General features: G+C 39.4%; 1 protein-coding gene across 1 annotated transcript in view; it reads left to right on the plus strand.

The window, feature by feature from the left end:
* RHCG (Rh family C glycoprotein) overlaps window positions 1–12995 on the plus strand; it is a 45248-nt gene extending 32253 nt beyond the window's left edge. The window contains exons 5-10 of the mRNA XM_075207771.1: window positions 120–286; window positions 4163–4300; window positions 4915–5051; window positions 7181–7305; window positions 8690–8763; window positions 12757–12995. Coding sequence (XP_075063872.1) covers window positions 120–286; window positions 4163–4300; window positions 4915–5051; window positions 7181–7305; window positions 8690–8763; window positions 12757–12852 — 737 coding nt within the window. The 3' untranslated portion in view covers window positions 12853–12995. The remainder of the gene's footprint in view (window positions 1–119; window positions 287–4162; window positions 4301–4914; window positions 5052–7180; window positions 7306–8689; window positions 8764–12756) is intronic.
* The last annotated feature ends 10741 nt before the right edge of the window (window positions 12996–23736 follow it).

Here is a 23736-nt window from a genome sequence, read left to right on the forward strand (position 1 = left end):
CAGCACTTTCATATATATTGTCCTTGTCTAGAGCTATGCCAGACAGCACAAAGGTCTCACTTAAAGACACGATGGCTAGGAACAAAGTGTGTTGATCTCTGCCCTTTCTGTGAATGCAGGAACACTGTTTCTTTGGATGTACTGGCCCAGCTTTAATTCTGCAACTGCAAATCATGGAGATGCTCAGCATAGAGCTGCCATTAACACATACTGTTCTTTGGCTTCCTGCGTTCTGACAACTGTCGCCTTATCAAGCGTATTGAACAAAAAGGGTAAATTAGAAATGGTAAGTGTTCTGTTTGGTCCTAGTCCCATCATTTACCATGGATCCTTATACTGAATGCATTATAATTAACTATGTATATGTGTTATCACCAATTCAGCAAATAAAGAATACAGTGCAGTGTCTAGTGAGCCATCTCATTAACATGTATAATGTGTGGTCCATTGGTGTGTTATAACCAGCATTATGATATTGTACTGAATTACAAGATGCTGACATGGCAGGAATACGTATTACTATACACAACTGTATTGTTGGGGCTCTGGCAATAAAGGTTCAGAGTGAGTTAGCACATACTTGCCTACTCTCCCGGAATCCCCGGAATCCCCGGAAGAGTAGTAGCAAAGCTCCTGGACTCACCGAAATTCACGGCATTGAATGGAGGGGGTGGGGCTTGAATGTGTCATTAAGCCCAGCCCCCTCTATTCAATGCAGTGTATTTCGGCATTTTAATGTGGTGGCGGGGCTATGGTGACGCGATGATGTCACCACGCCCCTCCTCCTACCCAATTGTTGTCACATGACTTCTCCCCCGGATCTCCTGGGGGAGAAATCTTAAAAGTTTGGCATGTATGAGTTAGCAGTTATTATGCAATTATGCATGGGTTTTTTTGTTTGATGTTTTTTTGTTTTTGATTTTTTTTTAAAAAAAGATATTTTTTCCAAATAATAAGAGAAAAGCATCAACACAAAATGGATTTATCGTGTTTAAGACCATTAATGACCATTGCTATCTAAGTTTTCCACACAGTGTATCATTTTTTATCTCGCAAGGTCCCAGGAACCACTAACAGTTCCTGTTTATTTGCTGTTTTACACAGCAAATGAAAGCTTGATGCAGCTGCACAGTGTCATTTCAGGAGGAGAAAGGAGCAATTTCTGGCGCAGAGGGAGAATACTCGGCGTCTGTATATGCACAGTAGGAGAGTGTTTCTCAGGGCCAGCGTCCCAGACACCCAATCAGCTGCTTTATGTGAGACCCAGGTTTTTCAACCCGGGTCTCACCATTCATACTGCAGGCTAACCAGGGCAAACATGGGAATTACCCCACCAAAGTCCCGGGTCTAATTTCCGGGCTTTCAGACCCGGGATTTTTCACTACCACCATTCATACTGTGCCTAAACCCGGGTCGCCTGTGCTTGCCTCGGACAAAACCTGGGTTTTTCAGCCATTATGAATGGGGTATTACACATTTGTACAGCAGTGCACCTAGTTTAAAGATAAACAGGTGGAGGACATATGTGTAACAAAATAATATGTATAGAGTCTGATTTAACTTACATGTTGAATCAGACTCAGACTGACAGGGTGAGTCTGCAGTGAGAGTATCCAAGCAGAGCAGCTGATGAGAACTCCTTTTAAAGGGAATATGGGAGTGTCACCTGTCCATCAAGCTAGGCCTGTGGGAGGAGTATCAAGTATAAAAACCGTTTTTTTAATTGTTCAGTGTGACTGATGCTCAATAAGTTGGCCTGGTGTCTAAAAGATCTCTGCTAATTTAGCGTTAGAATCACAAGAAAGTGTGTGGAACTTTATGTTGTCAATTACTTGATAATAAAGCAAAGTTAAAAGCAAGAAATTGTTCAAGTATGCATCACCAGAAGTGTGCCCATGTCGCAATATACATAGGGGGGTATTCAATTGTTAGCGAGATCCCCGGAAAACGAGCGCTCGAAAAATATTAGCGTTAATACGGTAATTACTCGCTGAATTTCATCTCAAATTCAGCGAGTAAACTACCGTATTAACGGTATTTACGCGCATATTACCGTATTAACGGTAATATTTTTCGAGCGCTCGTTTTTCCGGGGATCTCGCTAACAATTGAATACTCCCCATAGAATGGAACAGCTTCACTTTGGACTCTTAGGGGGGTATTCAATTGTTAGCGTTAACGGAAAAAAACGAGCGCTCAAAAAATATTACCGCTTATACGGTAATATTGCGCGCGAAAAGCGTTAATACGGTAGTTTACTCGCGGAATTTCAGCTCGCCGCTCAGGGAACAGCGAGCTGAAATTCCGCGAGTAATTACCGTATTAACGCTAAGATTTTTTGAGCGCTCGTTTTTTTCCGTTAACGCTAACAATTGAATACCCCCCTAAAAATAATAGCAAAGTTTATTTTAATACGGAGTGCCGGTTCCGATAGATAGATAGATAGATAGATAGATAGATAGATAGATAGATAGATAGATAGATAGATAGATATAGATATATATTAATATTATTACCAACAGTTACAATAGAAACGTTAGGGCGCTAGTAATGACTTGTAAGATATATATATATATATATATATATATATATATATATATATATATATATGTATATCTGCTGCACCACTATTAGGTATCCAACCTATCACAAATAGCACAATACGTATAAGCACAAAGTGGGCGCTTGACATTCCATATAAATTTAATAGCACAATTAAAATTTGTTAAATAATATACCATTCAATAAATTAAAACATATTCATAGAAGCTTTCAATATTGGTCAGGACATCGAGGACCTCTATAGTATCAGCATATTTTTGACTCTTAGGGGGGTATTCAATTCACAGCTGCGAGCTGAAATCCAGCGAGTAAATTACCGTATTAACGGTATTTACGCGCATATTAACGGTAATATTTTTCGAACGCTCGTTTTCCGGAAATCCCGCTGTGAATTGAATACCCCCCTTAATGTCTAGTTGATATCGCTATCTCATACGTGAGACATGTGCAGCACATTATTAATCAGCCTGTGATCGGACAAACGCAGACCAGGAAAACGTTCCAGCTTCTGGACTAAACTGCCCATTGTGGTGTCCCAAGGGATACCAAGGACGTCTACACTGTCGGCACGACCATCTATATATTGCCTAGAAATCATCCGATATTGCTGTTGTAGCACATATACAGCTTACTACAACTAGCCTGCAATTTGGGCATACGTTTACCGGTGAGACGTCTTACTTCTGGACAAAACTGCACGCCACGATATCTTACAGGTGATATTACTCATTATTTGACATTTCAATTGTGAATGGAAATCTGTGTGCACACTTGTTTGTGTTCTTTCGGAATAGCAATATAGAACTTTGGAATACTTCTCACAGCTCAATAACCGGGACAGTTTTACACCCAAGTGGGGATTTGCAAATACCTCTTGTCCCACGGGCTGTAGTACCAAGTGTGTTTAATATGAAATATTATTCTCGGTGACATTGGATACTTTTGTTATCATTTGCTGTATGCCGACTCCAATGGAATTTTCATCTGCGGTCAAAGGCTGTGTCATTTAATATACAAATGCTACTTGAAGAACAATAAGATCTACGCTAACAAGCTGTGCCTTTAGTCCTCAATTTTATATGTTCCTATAAGAATATGTTTTATTTTTTGAATGGTATATTATTTAACAAATTTTAATTGTGCTATTTAATTTATATGGTATGTCAAGCGCCCACTTTGTGTTTATTAATATGATTATACAGTGTTACAGCTAGAAAAGGTTTTATTCTGACATTTTGGTCCCTATTAGGACCTTAATAAAATAAAAATTCAGAGCACTGCATCTGATATCTATATGTATAGAGTATGAATATTGAAGGGAAAAGTACAAATCCTGCACTTGCCTCTGAACCTGGACAATTAAATAAATGAACTGGTTATGCTGAAACAGGATGTTATAAAATCTGTTGCCTGTCTCCAAGGACCACAGCCTAGAAATTCTGGTATAAGTTGCACTAAGCGTGTTACTAGAAAAAACATTAGTTTTTGTGCCTCCTATTGCTGCACTGTGCTGAATAATATACCCCCCACTGTTTCTGTCCCTCTGAAGTTAAGTTCAGGTGTGTTTACAGTACGTGTTTACAGAGGTCTCTTCTTGCAGGTTCACATTCAGAATGCGACATTGGCTGGAGGGGTAGCTGTTGGGACAGCTGCAGAAATGATGCTCACCCCATACGGATCCCTGATAGTTGGTTTTATATGTGGAATTGTTTCTACACTTGGCTATGTCTACCTTTCGGTAAGTAACATTATTCATTTCTTTCTGAAACCTAGGACAGAGGTTTCCTCTATCACAGACCAAAACTACTGTTTGTACAAAGGGTTAATGCAGAGATGGGTGTGCCAATAGTATTGTGTCACTATAAAAATGTATTTGTTGTTTCATTTTACAAAACGAGCCACCATGAGTTTAATAGTAATAGTGATAATAGTGCAAATTGTGTCCCCTTTGGTTTCAACACTCACCTGTACTGCACAAATATTCATGCTACTTTACGTACAAGGTAGGTGCAGCACAGCCGTTGTATGGCAGGTAAGTCCGATGCGGGAGAGGGGTGATGGAAGAGCTGTATAAAGACTAATTAGTTCAATACCTTAATTATAACAACAACTCACAATGGTGAGAGAAAGCCAGTTCAAACATATTGTACAGCAGACTTTAATTATTTAGAGTTGTACTCGAGTCCCGCAAAAATATCCATGGATTATAAAAATAATTATTACATTATTTATGATTGTATTATTATTATTATTATTATTATTATTATTATTATTATTATTATTGTTGTTGTTATTATTATTATTATTTCTTTACTATTCCTGCTGTAATAAAGGTGTTATCTTATGTTTCAGCCTATTCTGTTCAACAAACTTAACCTCCACGACACCTGCGGAATCCACAATCTGCATGGGATGCCGGGCATAATTGGAGGGATTGTGGGAGCAGTAACAGCGGCTGCGGCCACCGCTGATGTTTATACAGAAGCTGGGTGAGATGTCTGAGTAAACGAGAAGGAAAAAACATTGCACTCGTTTTTTTCAGACAGTATGTATTGTTGTAAAGGTGAATAAGCAGTGTTAATACATGCTTGTTCTCATATTTAATGGTAAATATACAATTTATAGGATTACTATGTATTCACTTTAGCTCTCTAAGGGGCATATTCAATTGTCTGCGGGATTGCCGAAAATCCCGCGGTCCGCGCACCGATATTACGGTAATCGTGCTCACTGGATTTCAGCTCGCAGCTCCCTGAGCCGCGAGCTGAAATCCAGCTACAAATTACCGTATTACATGTATGAGGTTTTCCGCTGCGGGATTTTCGGCGATCCCACCGACAATTGAATATGCCCCTAAATGTTTAATAGAACACACCGGGATTAGAGTAGTCACGAGAATTAGTGGTCTAAAATATTCCAAAATCTATTTTTCCTCAGAGGCCCATGGTTTTGGAATAATTTAGGTGACCAAGCTTTATGATTGCAGCCATAAGGTATTCTGCATAAAGAGCATTGTTATTTGTGTCATTCATTATTGGAGTTGTTCTGCCAAAGTAAAATGTAATAATATTACAGCACCATCTACTGGCCAATTGGTAAAATGCAACCATTATTACATAATCGTCTCAATGAAATAACAAAAAATTGCATTCAGTTGCACAGAATTAGAAAAATGAATCATTTAGCAAATTGTCATGTTATTATTATAGAAATAGAGATACAAACCTAAGTATCAAAATTACTTATTTCTCTTATGCAGCCATAGTATAAAAATAATTATACATGTTCAAAAAGCAGTAACATACACATGTGAAATGGCAATATATCAACATTTTATAAAGACATATGCAAATCTTTGCACATAAACACAGGTACAGTAATATAGTTGCAGATTAAAGTACCCCCTGAGGCCATGACACATAAGTATATTTATGGCTGCTTCCATAAAGTGTCAATAGAACTTGATAAATATTCAGCAAAAAAAATGAATTCTCTTTTGTTTGATTCCCACCTACACAGAGTCAGCTATAACAGTGTACGTAGGAAGAAATAGACCACGGTATAGTGCAGTGATGAGCAACATGCGGCCCTTGTGGCCCCCAGCTCCTTCCTGCTTTGTTGTCAGTTTGTTTGTTACAGTTTGTAACACTTGTTTATCTGCTGACATGTTATAAAAGATTGGTTTCTCTTTCTTTGTTTTAACTGAGATTAAGAGTGTGTATAGTGTGTAGAGCAAGACTCTGGGCAGACATGATAAGATCAGAAGCAGGAGCAACATCAAGTATAACAAGAATGTTACACTACAACAATAACTAATGCCGCTTGTCAGTATTGTATCGTAAAGTCCATGCTAATGAATACCACCATTCACTGCACAAGGTCACCCTAATGTTAAAGAATAGAAATGGAATTGTGCAGTAAGTGTCTTAGTTTGAGACTCCAATTCACATATGTATCCAGTTTATCTAATGTCTTGAAACAATGGAGACAGCAATTTTATTAGCCCGATATTAATCAATGTAGCCTAATAAATAATTAGGAACCAGTGAGAGCCTCATGAGTATTGCAGCAATAAAAAGTTACTTATCTCCTTATTGGGAGAAACGACAAGAACCTATCATTGGCATCAGGGCCTATTCGGTTATTTTATTTTTATCTTCAGCAGACACATGAAATAGTTACAATTAGTGTAATGATACAATTGTAAAAGAGTAAACAGCACATGGTCCATTTTTTCAAAATATAAATAAGGACAAGAGGTGGGGAGGGAATAGGGTGAGAAAAAAGGGGATGGGAGAGCATCACGGATAGATAGTGGGCGCTAGAAAATAGAGGTAACAGGACACAGAGAAACCTGTTCTCTAATATCAATGGATTTTGCTAAGCGTCTTTTCACATAAGGGCCTTTAGATAAATAGGGCCCTATGGACCAGAATGCAGCGACCTCATTGAATTTTTTGAATATAAAATAAGTGTTTAGTTAGTTAATACTAGTTGGTGTTTCTCATAGCAGCTGAATCCATTGCATTATACGGGATATGAAGGACAAGCTATAATGACCAGCTATAAGGTCCCTAAAGTTATGCTGTACTGTATTCATTGTGTCTTTCCCCTTCAGATTAATAGAATTCTTCAGATTTACTGGTGACTATGCAGGCAGGACTCCCAGCATACAAGGAGGATATCAAGCGGCCGGTATATTTGTGTCTCTGGCTTTTGCCCTTGTAGGAGGTACTCTAGTAGGTAAGGAAAATATCAGCCTCTAAGGATTCCTCCTGTAGGGTTCCCATATTATTATTTGGACGCCTATGTGCCATCCAGTTTGATCAGTCAGTAAGCGCCTTTCCCTGATTCTAGAGATAAGGTAAATTTCCCCAGAGCTGTGAAGTTCCAGTCATAGATTTCTGCTTTGGATCACTATTCCGCTGAACGCCACTCAGTACCATATTTTTGGGCTGTCACAGTTTTTGCCACTGGCGATCCTTCAGTCAGAAACCTATGTTTTTAGGAACCAAATTAACATAATTAATGACAATATATATCTGTAAATGTACAATTTTTATGCAGTGGGTGGTAATTAATTAAGAAGGATGCAGTGGGTGGTAATTATAGACCAAGAAACCTTTATGATACATGGGTGTGGTTTTCTACCACAAAACAATGGTGCCCTGGCCCCTAACTAATACCAAAATTCTAAGGCTACATATGGAAGCAGGGGCAAACGCAGGATTTTTTTCCCCCCTGAAAAAAAATATAGAGAGAGAGCTGCCACGCATGCGCAGCAGCTCCATTTCGGAGGCACTGTATCGTACAGTAGCCGCGGCCCTGTCAAAGAAGCGTCCGCGGCGGTTCTGTATTGTACTACAATACAGCACCGTTGCGGACGCTTCTTTGACAGCGCCGTGGCTGCTGTACAGTACAGTGCCGCTATGCAGGGGCACTGTTTAGCCCTCGTTCTTCGCGGAGGAGAGGGGTTTCTGGAGAACCAGAAACCCCCTCTGCGTGTGCCCCAGGGAAGATTGTAAATTCGCCTCTAGTACATTGCACATGTCCAGTGTACTGCAAAATAGTCCGATACACTGACCATTGGCAGCTATTTTATGAAAATGGCTTAAACCAAACATTGAATAAGGAACTTAAAAGTTACTTTAGCTATAAGTCATACTGTATAAAAAATACAATAGTTTAGTCAGTGTTGGTTGTAAGTTAAAATGTATGCTAATGAGGCTAAATGAGTGTGTTTTATATTATCTCTAAAAACTAAAAATGATTTTTTTATAGACTAGGCATCCAGATTAAGAGAAAACAATATATTAAATAGAGCCTATTTCAGCACAATAGTGAAAGTGACTTTCACAGTTGAGAACATTTCCGTTGTTTGCATTGTCTCTTCTCCAAATGCTGGGTGGACCAAAAGCAGAATAAGCATAGTTCAGTATTATTTGAAGAATGTGAGTATAGCCAACGACTCTCTATAGATGGCTCCGTGAATGCTGTGTAGGACAGTGTACCACAGGCTGAAGTACTAATATGTCACTAAACGGGACAAAAAAACCACAAGAGCTGTGTTTGATACCCCCGGAAGGTCTGAAACTAACAGAACTGTTTTATTTCTCTACTTGCTTAGGGTTCTTCCTGAAGTTGCCGTTCTGGGGTGATCCAACAGATGAGATGTGCTTTGATGATGTTGTGTATTGGGAGGTAAGAGTAAAGTCATTCATAGTATCCCAATGAGGGTTATTTATAAAGAAAAAGCAAATATTTTATAATCTATAACAAACTACTCAGTAATTAGCTTTGGAAAGTCTAGTGGTACTAAGTCCTATAAAACAAAAATGCCGTATTGGTTTCTGTGGATTGCTGCACAGTTTGTACTTTGATAGCAGAAAAAAGCCCCTTGTGTGTCACAGTTACAAAATGGCAAGTTTGGTTTTTGTCATAATCCTAGGTTTTCATTTTTGCATGCCATGATTAGTGCATTGTGTCATATAGTATGTTGGCATCTATAATAAATTAGCTAACAAATGTAGATGTATATAGAAGGCTGGGAGCATCACCAGCAGAATGTTCACCTTTTATGACCTCTGCACATACAACTGTTGTCAGCAGCCAGTGCTGGCTATCATTCCCTCATAGGTGAAGCCTGCTGCTATATAAATGGTGGCTTGTTCCTCCAACTTGTTACAAATGTGTTTCAGTCTTGAGCGTATATATAATTCTATGGTTGCGTTTTGTAAATTCTGGGTGGAAATCTCAGTACGTTTCTCATACATGTGCCCCACTGAGTTACTCAGCTGACTACATTTCAATAAAAGAAATGATACACATTTATTATGAGCTTCACAGCTGCAGGGAAGGAATATTACCTTTGCAAGTATTTCCCCTAAGGGAGGTGTAAAATTGCCTTAACAAAAGGGAAATTCAAAAAGTGTTTGCAATTTGTATGGGTCAATAACATGCCATAGTGTTCAACTTCCTAAACATGTATCCATGCCTTTTATTGTCTCTGATTATTTTCAATATAGCTTTTACTGTTTTCATAATAGCTATAAGAAACAAAGGTTGCTTAGGGTTTGGCCTTCTAGAGCAATATTTGTCTGACTTTTGCATTTGTTTTATCTTGGTAGTGTACATCTGTGTTAAGTTACAGAAGACAAATTGTCCATTGAGTACAAAAATGCAAGTTTATTCTTTGCCACTAGATGGCAGTAGAGCATAACAAAAATACAGAATTATTTGAAGATGGCTTAATTCCTCAATTTTAATCAGTTGCCGACAATTAAAATGATTGCCACAGGCATGTATATATATATATATATTTATATATATATATATATATAATATAAATGTCTAGTGGTGTGTGTTAGTCTGTGTGTGTGTGTGTGTGTGTGTGTGTGTGTGTGTGTGTGTGTGTGTGTGTGTGTGTGTAAAAAATAAAACCAAGCTACAGTGCCACCTGCTGGGCGGAGTTATACACTGACCTACTAAATTCTTAGTGTGTGTGGAAAAAAAATCAGAAAGGGCTGAAATTTGGTATACTAAGATGTTTTTAATTTGTTAATTTAATTTGTTAATTGTTAAAAGTGTTTATAAAGATTTAAAAAATATATATATATTTCTTGAAGGAGAAGTGACAGTTGGGAGTGGTTGGTGGTTGCCGGGGGTGACAGTGGGGAGTGGTTGGTGGTTGAGGCCTGGGCTATGGCCCAAATGCATGACAAGAACCTTTTTAACACCTTAAGTAGCTTGATTTGACTAGAATGCATGAGTATCATGTACGGGTTAACTTGTATATATATATATATATATATATATATATATATATATATATATATATATTTATATTAATACACAAATACCGATAAACTTCAAAAATATCAATTGAAAATAATAAATAAAATAAGAATTTATTCAATAATTGAACACTGAATCAATGACAGTGTTTTAGTTTAAAGCATCACATTTGCATATCATTTGCATGTGTTGCATATTATTACTCGAGGGTGACTGCTCTACATTCAGGACAGAAGTGGAAGTACAACATACTAATGTTGTTTTCCAAGCAAAGTGCCCACAAGTGCCATTTATTTCTTAGATTGAAGTCAGTTTGCTTTATTTTGGCATCCTAGCTAATCCATCATTACTTCAGTTTGGGTATGGATAGCACTATGTGCTATCCTGGTAAGATTATTCTGCTTACTATAATACAGAGTTCTCTGTTGGAGGGCTCATGATCCCAACATATATACACACATAAGCTAGTAGCACTGAACTAGGAACAATAGTAATGGTACAAGAAAGAAAAGACTAAACTTTTTTAAACGTCACAGAAGTATGTTCCCTTTATTCCTTTTCTCAACTCAATGGTTAAATGAAAGAGAGAGAATGACTTTGCCTTGTTTTCCTTTAATCATTTGGGGAGGGTGGGGAGTTGGGGACGTAATTCCCATGTGTTGGGCATGGCTGCACATGGGGAATGACCATTTATATTTTGATTTACTGCACGATATGCAGATGTTTTATTCAGGTAGTAACCAAGAGATGGAAGAAGACTAGGTAGGTATAGATAAGTGCTTCTACCATGAGTATTCATGCCTGAGGCCGTTCCCTTCTGCCAGACTACAATGCTTATTATCAGCGATCATTCAGACAATGTGAGACTATGCGGAGGCCAAAGTTGGACCCTAGAAGGGTAAAGGGTTCTTCACAATAAAAGAGTATTACAGTCAGTGTGTCTGTGTAGGTTCTGGTAGCACTGTGATTGGCTGCTACAACTCTCCACAGTCCCACAGCAACTATTCCACTGTTCATATTAATACATTCTCGCCAATTGTTAATAGGATGCAGACGACAGCAACAACATATACAAGAAATAACAGCAACTGTCACAGCCTGTCAAATTCTATTATAAGGAAGAAAGAGAAATCTGACAACCCAAACTACTGTCTATTCAGACTCATTTGAAAGATGTTGGCTCAAATCACCAGCTCACAAATAGATAGTAAGAAGCAACTATAATAATTACTTATTTGTCCACTAAAAAAATATTGAAAAGCCAATAATTATCATTTGGAGAGTATGATTTTAAAAAAATCTTAACTTTTAAATAACAATTGCACTTTAAAAAAAAAAAAGCAAAATAGAACTGCAAAAAAATGTGTATTTAGTCCCTGTACCTGAATTGCAGGACCCCCTTTCTCTGTACCAAGCCCCCATTATTTTAACATTTTTTTGATTGGGATTCCACAAAGGAGGACCAATGTGGAGAGACTGTCACAGTGTGCTATAATGTTGGACACACACATGTCATTAGATTATGCAGTTGCCTTTGTCTTCCAATGAATTAAAATGTAAAAGTTGCAGCATTAATTGTTCCTGTGCTTGACACTCAGTTCAGTCATGTAGTCCTTAAGCTACGTCTGTATTGATGGTTGTTTTCATGTTCCTACTACCGCTAATTCTTCATTGCAGTTCCAAATAAAAATTATTGTGGATACAGTCTTAGACTAAAGGGTATATGTGAAGATGTTGCTTATAGCAACCAATCAGATTGTAGTTATAATTTATTTAGTGCATTCTACAAAATGACAGCTAGAATCTGATTGGTTGCTATAAGCAACATCTCCACTTTTTCAAACCCTCAGTTTAGTAAATATAACCCTAAGTATAACTATTCCGATTGTGACTGTGTCATGCGCATAGTAATAGCTAAAGAACCTGGGGCCTGATTCATTAAGGATCTTAACTTGAGAAACTTCTTATTTCAGTCTCCTGGACAAAACCATGTTACAATGCAAGGGGTGCAAATTAGTATTCTGTTTTGCACATAAGTTAAATACTGACTGTTTTTTCATGTAGCACACAAATACTTGATAGCTTATTTGTACACTGAAATTTAAAGTTGATATTTGTGTACTACATGAAAAAACAGTCAGTATTTAACTTATGTGCAAAACAAAATCCTAATTTGCACCCCTTGCATTGTGACATGGTTTTGTCCAGGAGACTGAAATAAGTTAAGATCCTTTAATGAATCAGGCCCCTGGTGAGGAAAATGATGACGGCTGTTTCTATCATACCAAAGCTCCCATTTTCTTTGAAAAACTGTATTCATGTAAATAGTTTCATTCTACACGAACATGGAAGAGATAGGAGTCCTTATCTGTGGGTTGATTCCTCCTTCTGTCTCCTTAGGTTCCTGAAGAAGATTCTGAGGATGTGGAGATGGCCCAATCCTATGCCCCACATCTACCTGAGCAAGTGAAGAACTCACAAAGCCTAGATCAATGAATGTGTACACCATCATTTTACTGTATTTGCCAATGGCTTTTATAATATATTTTTTTAGTGTTAAATTGGCCTTGTGTTTCATAAAAAATGACTGAGTTGTATTAGTAATTGAATCAGAATACATTAAATAATGAAATAATGTGGATCGTTGAAAATGGTGTTAAATATTATTGCAATATTAAAGATTATCTGACAAGGAAGGCACATCAAGGACATTGCAAGAAATCAGAGGTGGTGGAGGGTCAATATGAAATTGTATAGTACAATTGGGACTAATTAAAGAGGCAAATACAGGATTTTTCTAGAGGCAATTACAAACTTTTGTCAAATGCAAAATAATATACAAACAAGTATAGTATATATAAATTCTGCCCTAATATAGTCTACAGACTACAATGAACAATAAATGTGCAGATAAAATGAAGGGCTATGCAACACCGCCTGAGGAGATAAGTGGAACTGTATTTTAATTTTACTTGCTTAGCATGTTTTGGATGGTTTTCATGACTTGAGAGGTTAGGGGCTGTGAGCGTTCATAGACATTCCAGCGAGCATGGTTGTACCAGTGATCCATCCAATCCTGTGCAGCCTTTCATCCTAGTATCTGTTAGGGCCTACAACCACCAGGATGAGCTTTTAGAACAGTAGTGTAGAGATCTTCACCTTTAGCAGCTGCCTTTCCCGTAGAGCTTTATATGCTCACAGGTACTCAGATGCCCCAGGACTTGGGCTCAGAGTAGTAAAAGCTCATCCAAGATGGCCGCAGTGCAGATGGAAACGGGGGCGCAAGCCCAGACTGGAGCTGGTGGCCAGAGGCAGGTCAGAGGTCCGTAGCAAACAGCAAAATTCAGAATACCAACCAAAAGGTCAGGGTCACAGGCAAACAGGCAAGGTCCAAAGTACAGGCAAGGTCCAAAGTACAGGCAAGGGTCACAACAGCAGGTCAGTACAGCACAGGACTGGAACGCTATAACCGGAAGGGAGGCTAAGCCCTCCCTGCCTTAAATACTGAAAGTAGCCAATCAGGGCCTAGCCCTGAAACTATCCCCGGGCACTGCCTAATTACTTAATACAACAATTACTTAGCCCACAGGCTGTGTTAAGTTACTGCACACGCGCCCGACTTCCCTGTAGTGCCGGGACGCGGTGCTGAGAACCGGAAGAGACGTCCTGGTCATCAAGGAGACGACCGGGACGCCAGGCAGTGGAGAGATCGAGCCGCGGCAGCTATGGACACCACCACGGCTCGTAACAGCATCTCAACAGTATGGGCAGTCCAAGCATTGCTGCTTAACGAGTAGTGTTGAGAGGGATCAGGGCTGGTTATGATGTTCTCACTAATGATGGTCCAGAGGGATGTGTAACCCCCACAGAACTGTCAGGCAAGGAAAGGAGTTTCGGAGTAAAATAAAGAGTACAAAGTAGACATATATTCACACAAGTACAAATTAAGCAGAAATGTAAATTTCCAACATTTTCTCCATATTACTGTTGACCATAGACAGGTTTTATTTTACTAATAGATTTGACTGAGCAGAACTGATACACAGACTTCTGAAAAATCAACTCTAGCTCATAATAATCCAGGTTGTCTATGTAAAATGATAAGTGAAATCTACTAATATAGGAACACTATTAATTCCACCTTATTGTCCTGAGCCACTTAACCTATTAGCTGGTCATGCCCATAAATTGCCCCTTTCACAATCTGATCCAACTGTCTGACTGGTGAATCACTAGATATCTGGCAGACATTGTCAGCCCTGTCCACTTGATTGTGATCATTTAATATAATATTCTATAACATGTTGTCTTACTTTAGTTGAATTGGGGAAATTGCCTGACATCATGTGTCCACCTCAAGGCACGGTTGTACAGTAGAAAGGAATGATGTCTAGTATCTGCCTTTGAGTGACATTATGCTCATTCACCATTGTTGTGGCACTTTGTCACCATAACAATATAACTCTTACTAACTGTGATGAAACGCAACAGCTATGTGCTACTTGACAAACGTTCTACTTGTCACCAGGAAAGTCCTGAAAATCATCACAATTCTTATTTCATAGAATTCAGATTCCTGATCAATGTATATTAAAATGATTATTGGGGATAATTTGTAACAACTGGTCAACTTAAGCAAACTTCATTTCACTTGATTATCTCAATCTTCTTTTTTAAACACATATAAAAACTACTCTTTGGTTCTTGTACATTATAGCTCTTGATCTGCTGCTAATCTTTCCAGATGCGGCTTGTTCGCCGTCATTTAACTATGCACCAAGACCTTAATTTTCCTCAGTGCTCAACCTACCCCCACCTATACCAGACCCTATACCCTCCTACCCCAACCCCTTCTCTCTACCCTCAGTTCTACACACTTCTTTGCCACTCCATTGTCTTGTCTGTTTGTTGTATTTCTCTTATGAAATAAGCAGAAATTGTTTCAGTGTTAAATTGACCAAAATGCTATTATCAGCCCACCTTTTTGGATTTGTAACCTGTTGTTATGGCCTCTTTATCTAAAATAAAGACTATATACAAAAAAACAAAACAAAAAAACAACAACATTCATTTTGAGCGTTTGGGAGCATCCTCTGTCTTCTCTCTTGGCCACCATGCTCAGTCATGCACTCTGAAGCTCCAGAGAGCCGGCCTCACCCGGGAGGTAATGCTAGCCATGTAGGAGCTGTTAGTCTACAGGTCAGTGTCTGGTGTGTGGGGCACAAGTCTTTTGAGTAGAGGGGGTGCTGCTTTCACTATGTGCTCAAAAGGTTACCAGGAATCTCAACACCAGACTATATTACATTGAGGATTAAATGCAAAGCGTGCCGAGAGAAGTATTCACTCTGGACTCCAAATTGGGACTTTTAGTTACAATGTAGGTGTAGTCCGTACCTCCTTTTCACTGGTGTTGTGGTAGCATTTTTTAACGCTAGTAAAAATGCCAGTGAAAACACAAACTCCATTTGACATACTTTTTTTGTTGGCATTTTTACTAGTGTGTGGAGCTGACCGAAGAACAACAATGCATTCCAGAAACAGGGATGTAAACAAAGTGCTACCATAATGCTATCAAATGATAATAATAGTGATAGTGAGTATGGAGACACTACAAGCAATAGTTTCTAGTGTCATATCCACTGACAAATGTTTAACTAGTATTAAAGATACTAGTAAAACACAGCTCAACTTAAAGCTCCCATTGCCTGGAGCTAGCCACTAGCTGACAACGGTCTTCATGCAAGTCATTGGGGAGAGCACAACTGATGGTTTTACTTGCTTCTATTGAAGATCACATATCCATTATTAAATATGTTTCACTAATCCAAATTGTGTAATGTGTGATTTGTAAACTCTTCCACTGCCTATTTTAACTGATATGGCATTTATATGCCTAACTGATCACCGTTACAGTTGAAGGAATATATATATATATATATATATATCTACTATATAAAAGCCTAGTGGCGTGTGTCTGTGTGTGAAAAAAAACCCAAGCTGCAGCGCCACCTGCTGGGCGAAGTTATACACTGACCTACTAAATTCTTAGTGTGTGTGGGGAAAAAAACTCAGAAAGGGCTGAAATTTGCTGCAGCGCCACCTGCTGGGCGGAGTTATACACTGACCTACTAAATTCTTAGTGTGTGTGGGGAAAAAAACTCAGAAAGGGCTGAAATTTGGTATACTAAGATGTTTTTAATTTGTTAATTTAATTTGTTAATTTGCCCAAATGCATGACAAGAACCTTTTTAACACCTTAAGTAGCTTGATTTGACTAGAATGCATGAGTATCATGCACGGGTTAACTTGTATATATATATATATATATATATATATATATATACATACAGCGGGTGAAATAAGTATTGAACACATAAACATTTTTCTCAGTAAATATATATTTACTGTGGCTATTGTAATAAAATTTACACCAAATGTCATCTACAACCCTTGCAATCCACACATGCTGTTAAGGCCCACAACCACCGAGATGAGCTTTTAGAACAGTTAGAGTAGAGATCTTCACCTTTAGCAGCCGCCTTTCCCGTAGAGCTCTATGTGCTCACAGGTACTCAGATGCCCCAGGTCTTAGGCTCAGAGTAGAAAAAGCTCATCAAGGATGGTCGTAGCGCAGCTAGAACGGGGGGCGCTAGCCCGGACTGGAGTGGGTGGTCAGTGGCAGGCTGAGGTCAGAGGTCCGAAGCAAACAGGTAAATCGATATCCAAGCAAGGGTCAGGGTCACAGGCACAACAGCTAAGGCCAGAATACAAGCCAAAAGGTCAGGACAACAGGCAAACAGGTAAGGTCCAAAGTACAGGCATGGGTCACAACAGTAGATCAGGCAGACAGGAATCAAACAGCAGGTCAGCACAGCACAGGACTGGAAAAGCTATAACCGGCAGGGAGGCTAAGCCCTGCTTGTGTTAAATACAGAAGATAGCCAATCAGGGCTCTGCCCTATAATTATCCCCAGGTGCTGGCTAATAAATTAATACAATATTAATTAGCCCGCAGGCTGTTCCCCAATCTGCGCGCTCGCCCGGCTGTCAGCATTGCCGGGACGCGGCGCTGTATTAGAAAGCGTCCGACCATTGTCATGGAGACAGTTGGGACGCTGTAAGTGTAAGTGACGTCCCGGCTGTTGCCATGACTGTCGGGATGCCGATGGAGGAGACGAGCCGCGGATTGCCGCTGCTTGTAACACATGCAAAGAAATCAAACCATAGATGTCCATAATTTAAGCTTTGTGCGATAATGCGAAATGACACAGGGGGTAAAAGCAAAGAGCTCTCTCAAGACCTTAGTTACCTTATTGTTGCAAAACATACTGATGGTGTCATGTCCCACAATATATATGTGTTTCATATGCTGTTAAGTTACTGTCATGTTAATATTGCAAAGCCTTGCATCTTGTTAAAATTGTCCCTTGTGATTCCCTGTAGCTAGGTTTTGATATCATTAGCCCTTCCTTCTTTTTATGTCTAGTTCATTGTGTATCTGCCATTTTAGTCTTCAGTTGTTTCCTGTTGAGTTGTGGCAAATAGGTGGGGTACAGAATAATGGTTGCCATTATTCCGACAATACTTAACCCGACGTGTTGACCCAGAACGGCTCCTTCCCTACCTGGCTCCAGGACGACTACTGTGACCGGCGACTGCAAGTGATCGCGACCTATGAAGAATAATAACAGTCTTCATGATGTCACTGCCGACTGCGACACTCTTTTCCTTGCTGTTAAGGTGTAAATGTAAGTATGCGGCCATAGACAATGTACAACACTAAGCAAATTACATTGTGTATACCCGCATACTTACAGGTCTGGATCCCTTGCAGTCGCCAGTCACTAGTCATCCTGGAGCCAGGTCGGGAAGGAGCCGCAGGTGCTTCGCAGCAGATATCATGGATATCTGCTGCTTTGCACTCCTCTTCGTTTTTGGGAGCAGTCACTATTCTACAGTATGGTGACTGCTCCCAGCTCAAAGCTAAGAAGTTCCAAAAAAACATTTTTTTCGGAAACTTGTCTTGATAATATTATCTTAATTGAAAAAATCCAATGCTGTCAGCTCTGCTCCGAAGAGCAGAGCTGGACAGTGCATGTGTGGAGGGATCACATTATCCCTCCCTGTCACTCACAGCACTCTCGTTGCAGAGACATAGCAGGGATCTTTGTGCGCATGTGCAGTTTTTCGAACTGCACATACGCAATTGAAGGATGAAGAGAACGAGGGGGAGATCCGGAGACAGCGCTTCCGAAGAGATGGGTAAGTATGATTTTTTTTTATCACAGAAACTGTGATCTGTTGTTCATACATTTGAGAAATAGTTTAATCCTTATCCATGTGATAAGGATTGATAGCTATTTCTCACTTTTGCAGATGATTGATAAATGTGCCCCACAGTAAAATGACAGAGAGAGAAAACTCTGGGAATTTAAGTTGATAAGAACATTCCACTCATTGACACAAGGGCTCAATCTAACACCTGGATTTATGACCCACTACTTGGACACAGTTCACACCCCACAGCAAAGTGACTCCAGGGGGTAAATGTATCAAGCTGCGAGTTTGCAACTCCAGCGATTTTCTCAGGAGAGTTGAAACTAGCCGATGTATGAGTTTTCATACAAAATCGCCAGAGTTCTGCTTCTGTCAAAATCGCTACTTGCAAAATCGCCAGAGATCAAACTCACCACTGTTTGCCACTGCAGCTATACAAGTCTACAATGTATGAAGCTGCGAGTTAGCAAACTCAGGAGAGTTTGCTTCTAAACACGCCAGATACAACACGCTGCTTGATAGCAGTGTGTTGTATCAACACATCACTGTTACACTGCCCTGGCAGTGTTAAAATGTTAAAGAACAGATAAAAGTTTTTTTTAAAAAAAGCGTGGGGTCCCCCCGCTATTTATGCTTAACCCTAGTGCTGGTCCCGTGAAAATCGGGGAAAAATTTTGCGTGGGGTTCCCCCGATTTTCACTTTACCAGCACTAGGCAAACCAGCCAGGGTTGGCGGCACTATAGCAGGGGTACGCGCGGCAGGGGTCCCCCTGCCATAATGACTAACCAACCCTAGACTGTTCAGCCCTGGGCTGAATTCCCTAGGGAGTGGGGTCCGCTGAAAAAAACGAGCGGGCCCCCCCCCCCCCTAGAAAGAACCAGCCCAGTGCTGAAGGTTTGCCTAGTGCTGGTAAAGTGAAAATCGGGGGAACAAAATTTTTCCCCGATTTTCACAGGACCAGCACTAGTCAGGCAGCACTAGGGTTAAGCATAAATAGCAGGGGGACCCCACTCTCCGGCAGCTGTATGACAGGTCAGTGTAACAGTGATGTGTTTACAACTCACTGTTACAACACAGGAGAGTTTGCCAAACACAGGAGAGTTAGCTAAACTCGGGAGTGTTTACATCGCTCAAAATCGCCAGAGATGACCAGCTATTTTGAACATGAGTGTCAAAATCGCAGCTTGATACATTTCCAGTTTTTTTAAAAAAAATTGCGGGTAATCCGCGATTTGCCGCGATTTAAACACGCTGGTAAACTCGCACTTTGATACATTTACCCCCAGATCTCTGAACTCATAGGACTTTAGGCTTCCATCTGTAACGAAAACCTCAGTTTCATTACTTTAGTCTTAATGATATACCCCCCTGTACAAATTTCTTGATGTAACAGCTCTTAAATGTTGTGCCTGTTTCTTAGTCATTCATTTGTAAACTTACCTGATGAAGGGGCCTATGTGCTCTGAAAGCTAGCAAATATAATAATATTTTTTTGGGGTTAGCCAATAAAGGTGTCACTCCTATAATACAGAGCAGCACGCGAAAAGGAGAAAATAGAGGCTTTAGAGAAACAATGTGAGCATGCCACAGCAATGGTACAGTTAAAGGTTTTGGAACAAGCTGCCAGTGGAAGTGAAAGAGACAGCATCAGTTAATTATGCTATGTCCTATATGGGATGAAGTGGTGACATCCTAGTTAAACTTCTGAGGCAGCTTTTGTTGGAGCTTTCTACTGCTAGCTTTGTATATATATTTTTAGCATCAGTTCATGTGAAGTGGATGCAGAGGATTCTCTTAAGCGCACAAGAGACTACATCCTAAGCCAAAATAGTGAATCCCTGATTGCTGCAAACATTCCTAACAGTGCAGACATCTTTCCGGAACAAAGAGACTCAGATCCCTTTGCAACACAACACCTCCAAGGTCAGTTCAATGCACAACCACTTTGCCAGTCTGACCCATTTTCGCACACCACAGTGTGTAAAACAAGATATATTTGCATTCCAAGTATCTGTCATAATCAATGCAAGACCACTTGTCCCAGTATCCTCAGACCCCGATTATCCAACCATTCTTACTCCAGCCACTCTTCTCACCCAGAATATTGGCGCTGCTTCAATTCCTTCTGAAATCTTAGACCACAGCGACATTTACAGGCGTCAGTAGAAACAGGTTCAACACCTGTCCAATGTGTTCTGGCATCGCTGGAAGACAGAGTATTTACACATGGTTCAAAGTCATCAAAAGTAGCTGATGTCAAAACCCAACCTCCAGATCGGTGACCTTGTTCTTTTGAAGGATAAGGAGGCCCATCGCAATGAATGGCCAATGGGACTTATCACCAAGGCTGTCCCCAGTGATGATGGAAAGACTCGTAACGTGGAAGTTAAAGTGACCAAAGGAGGTTCTGAACAAATTTTCTTCCGTCCAATCACAGAACTAGTGCTTTTCCTTCCAAAGGAAGATATCACGTAAAGAAGGACTTGGCTACCAGATTCAGCTCATGATGGGAAGTATTCTACCACAAACTTCCAGCTATGATATATCTTCGACACTTGATTATTTGGATTATACTGTGGGTTGATGGAAGTCTTCCCCAATCCAAAGATGGGTTTATTACTTGGATCTAGATCTAACATTTCTCTACTGTTATAGATTACATGTCCTAAGATCAATTCCAGACTTCAAGGACCTTATTATAATGTTTGATTTATTGTGAAATCTAAAGATTTCAGATGGGGAGTGTCATGTCCCACGTTATATATGTGTTTCATATGTTGTTAAGTTACTATCGTGTCCCTCCTGATTCCCTGTAGCTAGGTTCTGATGTCATTAGCCCTACATTATTTTTGTCTCTAGTTAATTGTGTATCTGCCATTTTAGTCTTCAGTTGTTTCCTGTTGAATTCTTGCAAATTATCATCTTTTCACCTACTAATTGTTCATAATTACAAGAATATCAGCTAGAAATAAACCCTTTATCTGGATTCTTCATACGTGCCTCTTTAGTTGAGTTGACACTGTCTGACAACATTTCTTGGTGTAAGTACTGGTTTAATACAGACATAAACAGGAACTGTCTCAGGAGCCTTACACTTACAGTCTGGGTATTGAGTCACAATAGATGGCATTGATTACAGAAGGATCTCTAATCTGCTGAATGTTCCAGTGAGCACTGTTGGGGCCATAATCCGGAAATGGAAAGAACATCATTTCACCATAAACCAGCCACGACCATATGCATCTCACAAGATTTCTGACAGAGGAGTGAAAAAAATTGTCAGGAGAGTTGTCCAAGAACCAAGGACCACTTGTGCAGAGATTCAGAAAGACCTGGAATTAGCAGGTCCAATTGTTTCAAAGAAAACAATAAGTAATGTACTCAACCACCGTGGCCTGTATGAACGCTCACCACGGAAGACTCCTTTGCAGAAGAAAAAACATGTTGAAGCTTGTTTGCTGCACAACATTTGTACAATCCTGTGAAATAATGGGAGAATATAGTGTAGTCAGATGAGAGCAAAATTAAACTCTTTTGATGCCATAATACACACCATGTTTTGGAGGAGAAATGGCACTGCACATCACCCCAAACACACCATACCAACAGTGAAGTTTGTAGGTGGAAACATAATGGTGTGGGGCTGTTTTTCTGCACACGGTACTGACATACTGCATGTGATTGAAGGAAGGATGATTGGAAAAATGTACTGAGACATTTTTTGATAAATATCTGCTGCCATCTACCAGGATGCTGAAGATGAAACGAGGGTGGACATTTCAGCAAGACAATGATCCCAAACACACAACCAAGATCACTCTCAATTGGTTTCAAAGAAAGAAAATAAAGCTGCTAGAACGGCCAAGCCAATCACCTGACTTAAATCCAATTGAAAATCTATGGAAAGAACTAAAGATCAGAGTCCATAGAAGAAGCCCACGGCACCTTCAAGATTTTAAGACTATTTGTGTTGAAGAACGGGGCAAAATCACACCTGAGCAATGTGTGCAACTAGTTTCTCTTTACAAGAGGCGTCTTGAAGCTCATTACCAACAAAGTCTTTTGAACGAAGTATAAAATACATTTCAGGAAGCGTGTTCAATACTTTTTCCTTGTGTCATTTCACATTATTACAGAAAACTTAATTTATGGATATCTATGGTTTGGTTTTTTTGCATGTGAGGATTCCAAGGGTTGTTTCGTGTACATTTCATTACAATAGTCACATTATATATATATTTACTGAGAAAAATGTTGATGTGTTCAATATTTATTTCACAAACTGTATATACACCCTAAATGGTCCAATATGATCAAATTTATCAAATGAAGTCCCTTGTTAGATAGGTCCCTTTTGGAGGGTGGGGGGGGAATGTTCATTTCGGCCCTGCTGAAAATACAGCATTTACAAGTGCTTGGAGCATCAAATGCAAATCAGTGTGCAGCAGGAAGTATCTCAGAATTATCCCTTTAGTCTGGACAAATTCCTAGCTGTGTGGGATAGCCGTCCAAAACCTTATCTCTACTGTTAGAAAAAGAGCAACAACAACAAAAGCGTTGTCTACATTCTGGACTACTGGGAAGTAAGCATACATTCATGCACATATAGCATCATAAATACAAGATAGAAACACCATATTAAGTACAGTAACTACACAAGGGGTGCAAGGAGGTACATTAAAGTGTCTCTCTTAGGCATCCATAGAATTCCTAAAAACATAGTCTGCTGATCTAGCTGCAAACATTCTCCATATATTGCATGTTACACGCATTCATTTTTAAAGCATAAAGCATATCTACTTTTTATGTATGTAATGTCCATAAAATAAAAAAATATAGATAAAATGCTACCAAAAGTCCTATATGTCTTTAAAAAATATTTAAAAATATTTCTAATTAATTTGGGTAGACTGATTAATAAAAAAGTTATTGCCAGTGAAACCAAAGGGAGAAAATGTATTGGTCAATGTAGGGTAAAACACTCCCAAAACAAATTAGCTAAATTTAGTGACTTTGCTAATTCATTATTGATTAGATTGTCACAATGCCCATCAAAAAGAATGTAACTAAAGATACTACACAAATGCTTTATTGGGTTTAGT

Source organism: Mixophyes fleayi, chromosome 4, assembly GCF_038048845.1.
Source record: "Mixophyes fleayi isolate aMixFle1 chromosome 4, aMixFle1.hap1, whole genome shotgun sequence".
Classification (NCBI taxonomy): domain Eukaryota; kingdom Metazoa; phylum Chordata; class Amphibia; order Anura; family Limnodynastidae; genus Mixophyes; species Mixophyes fleayi.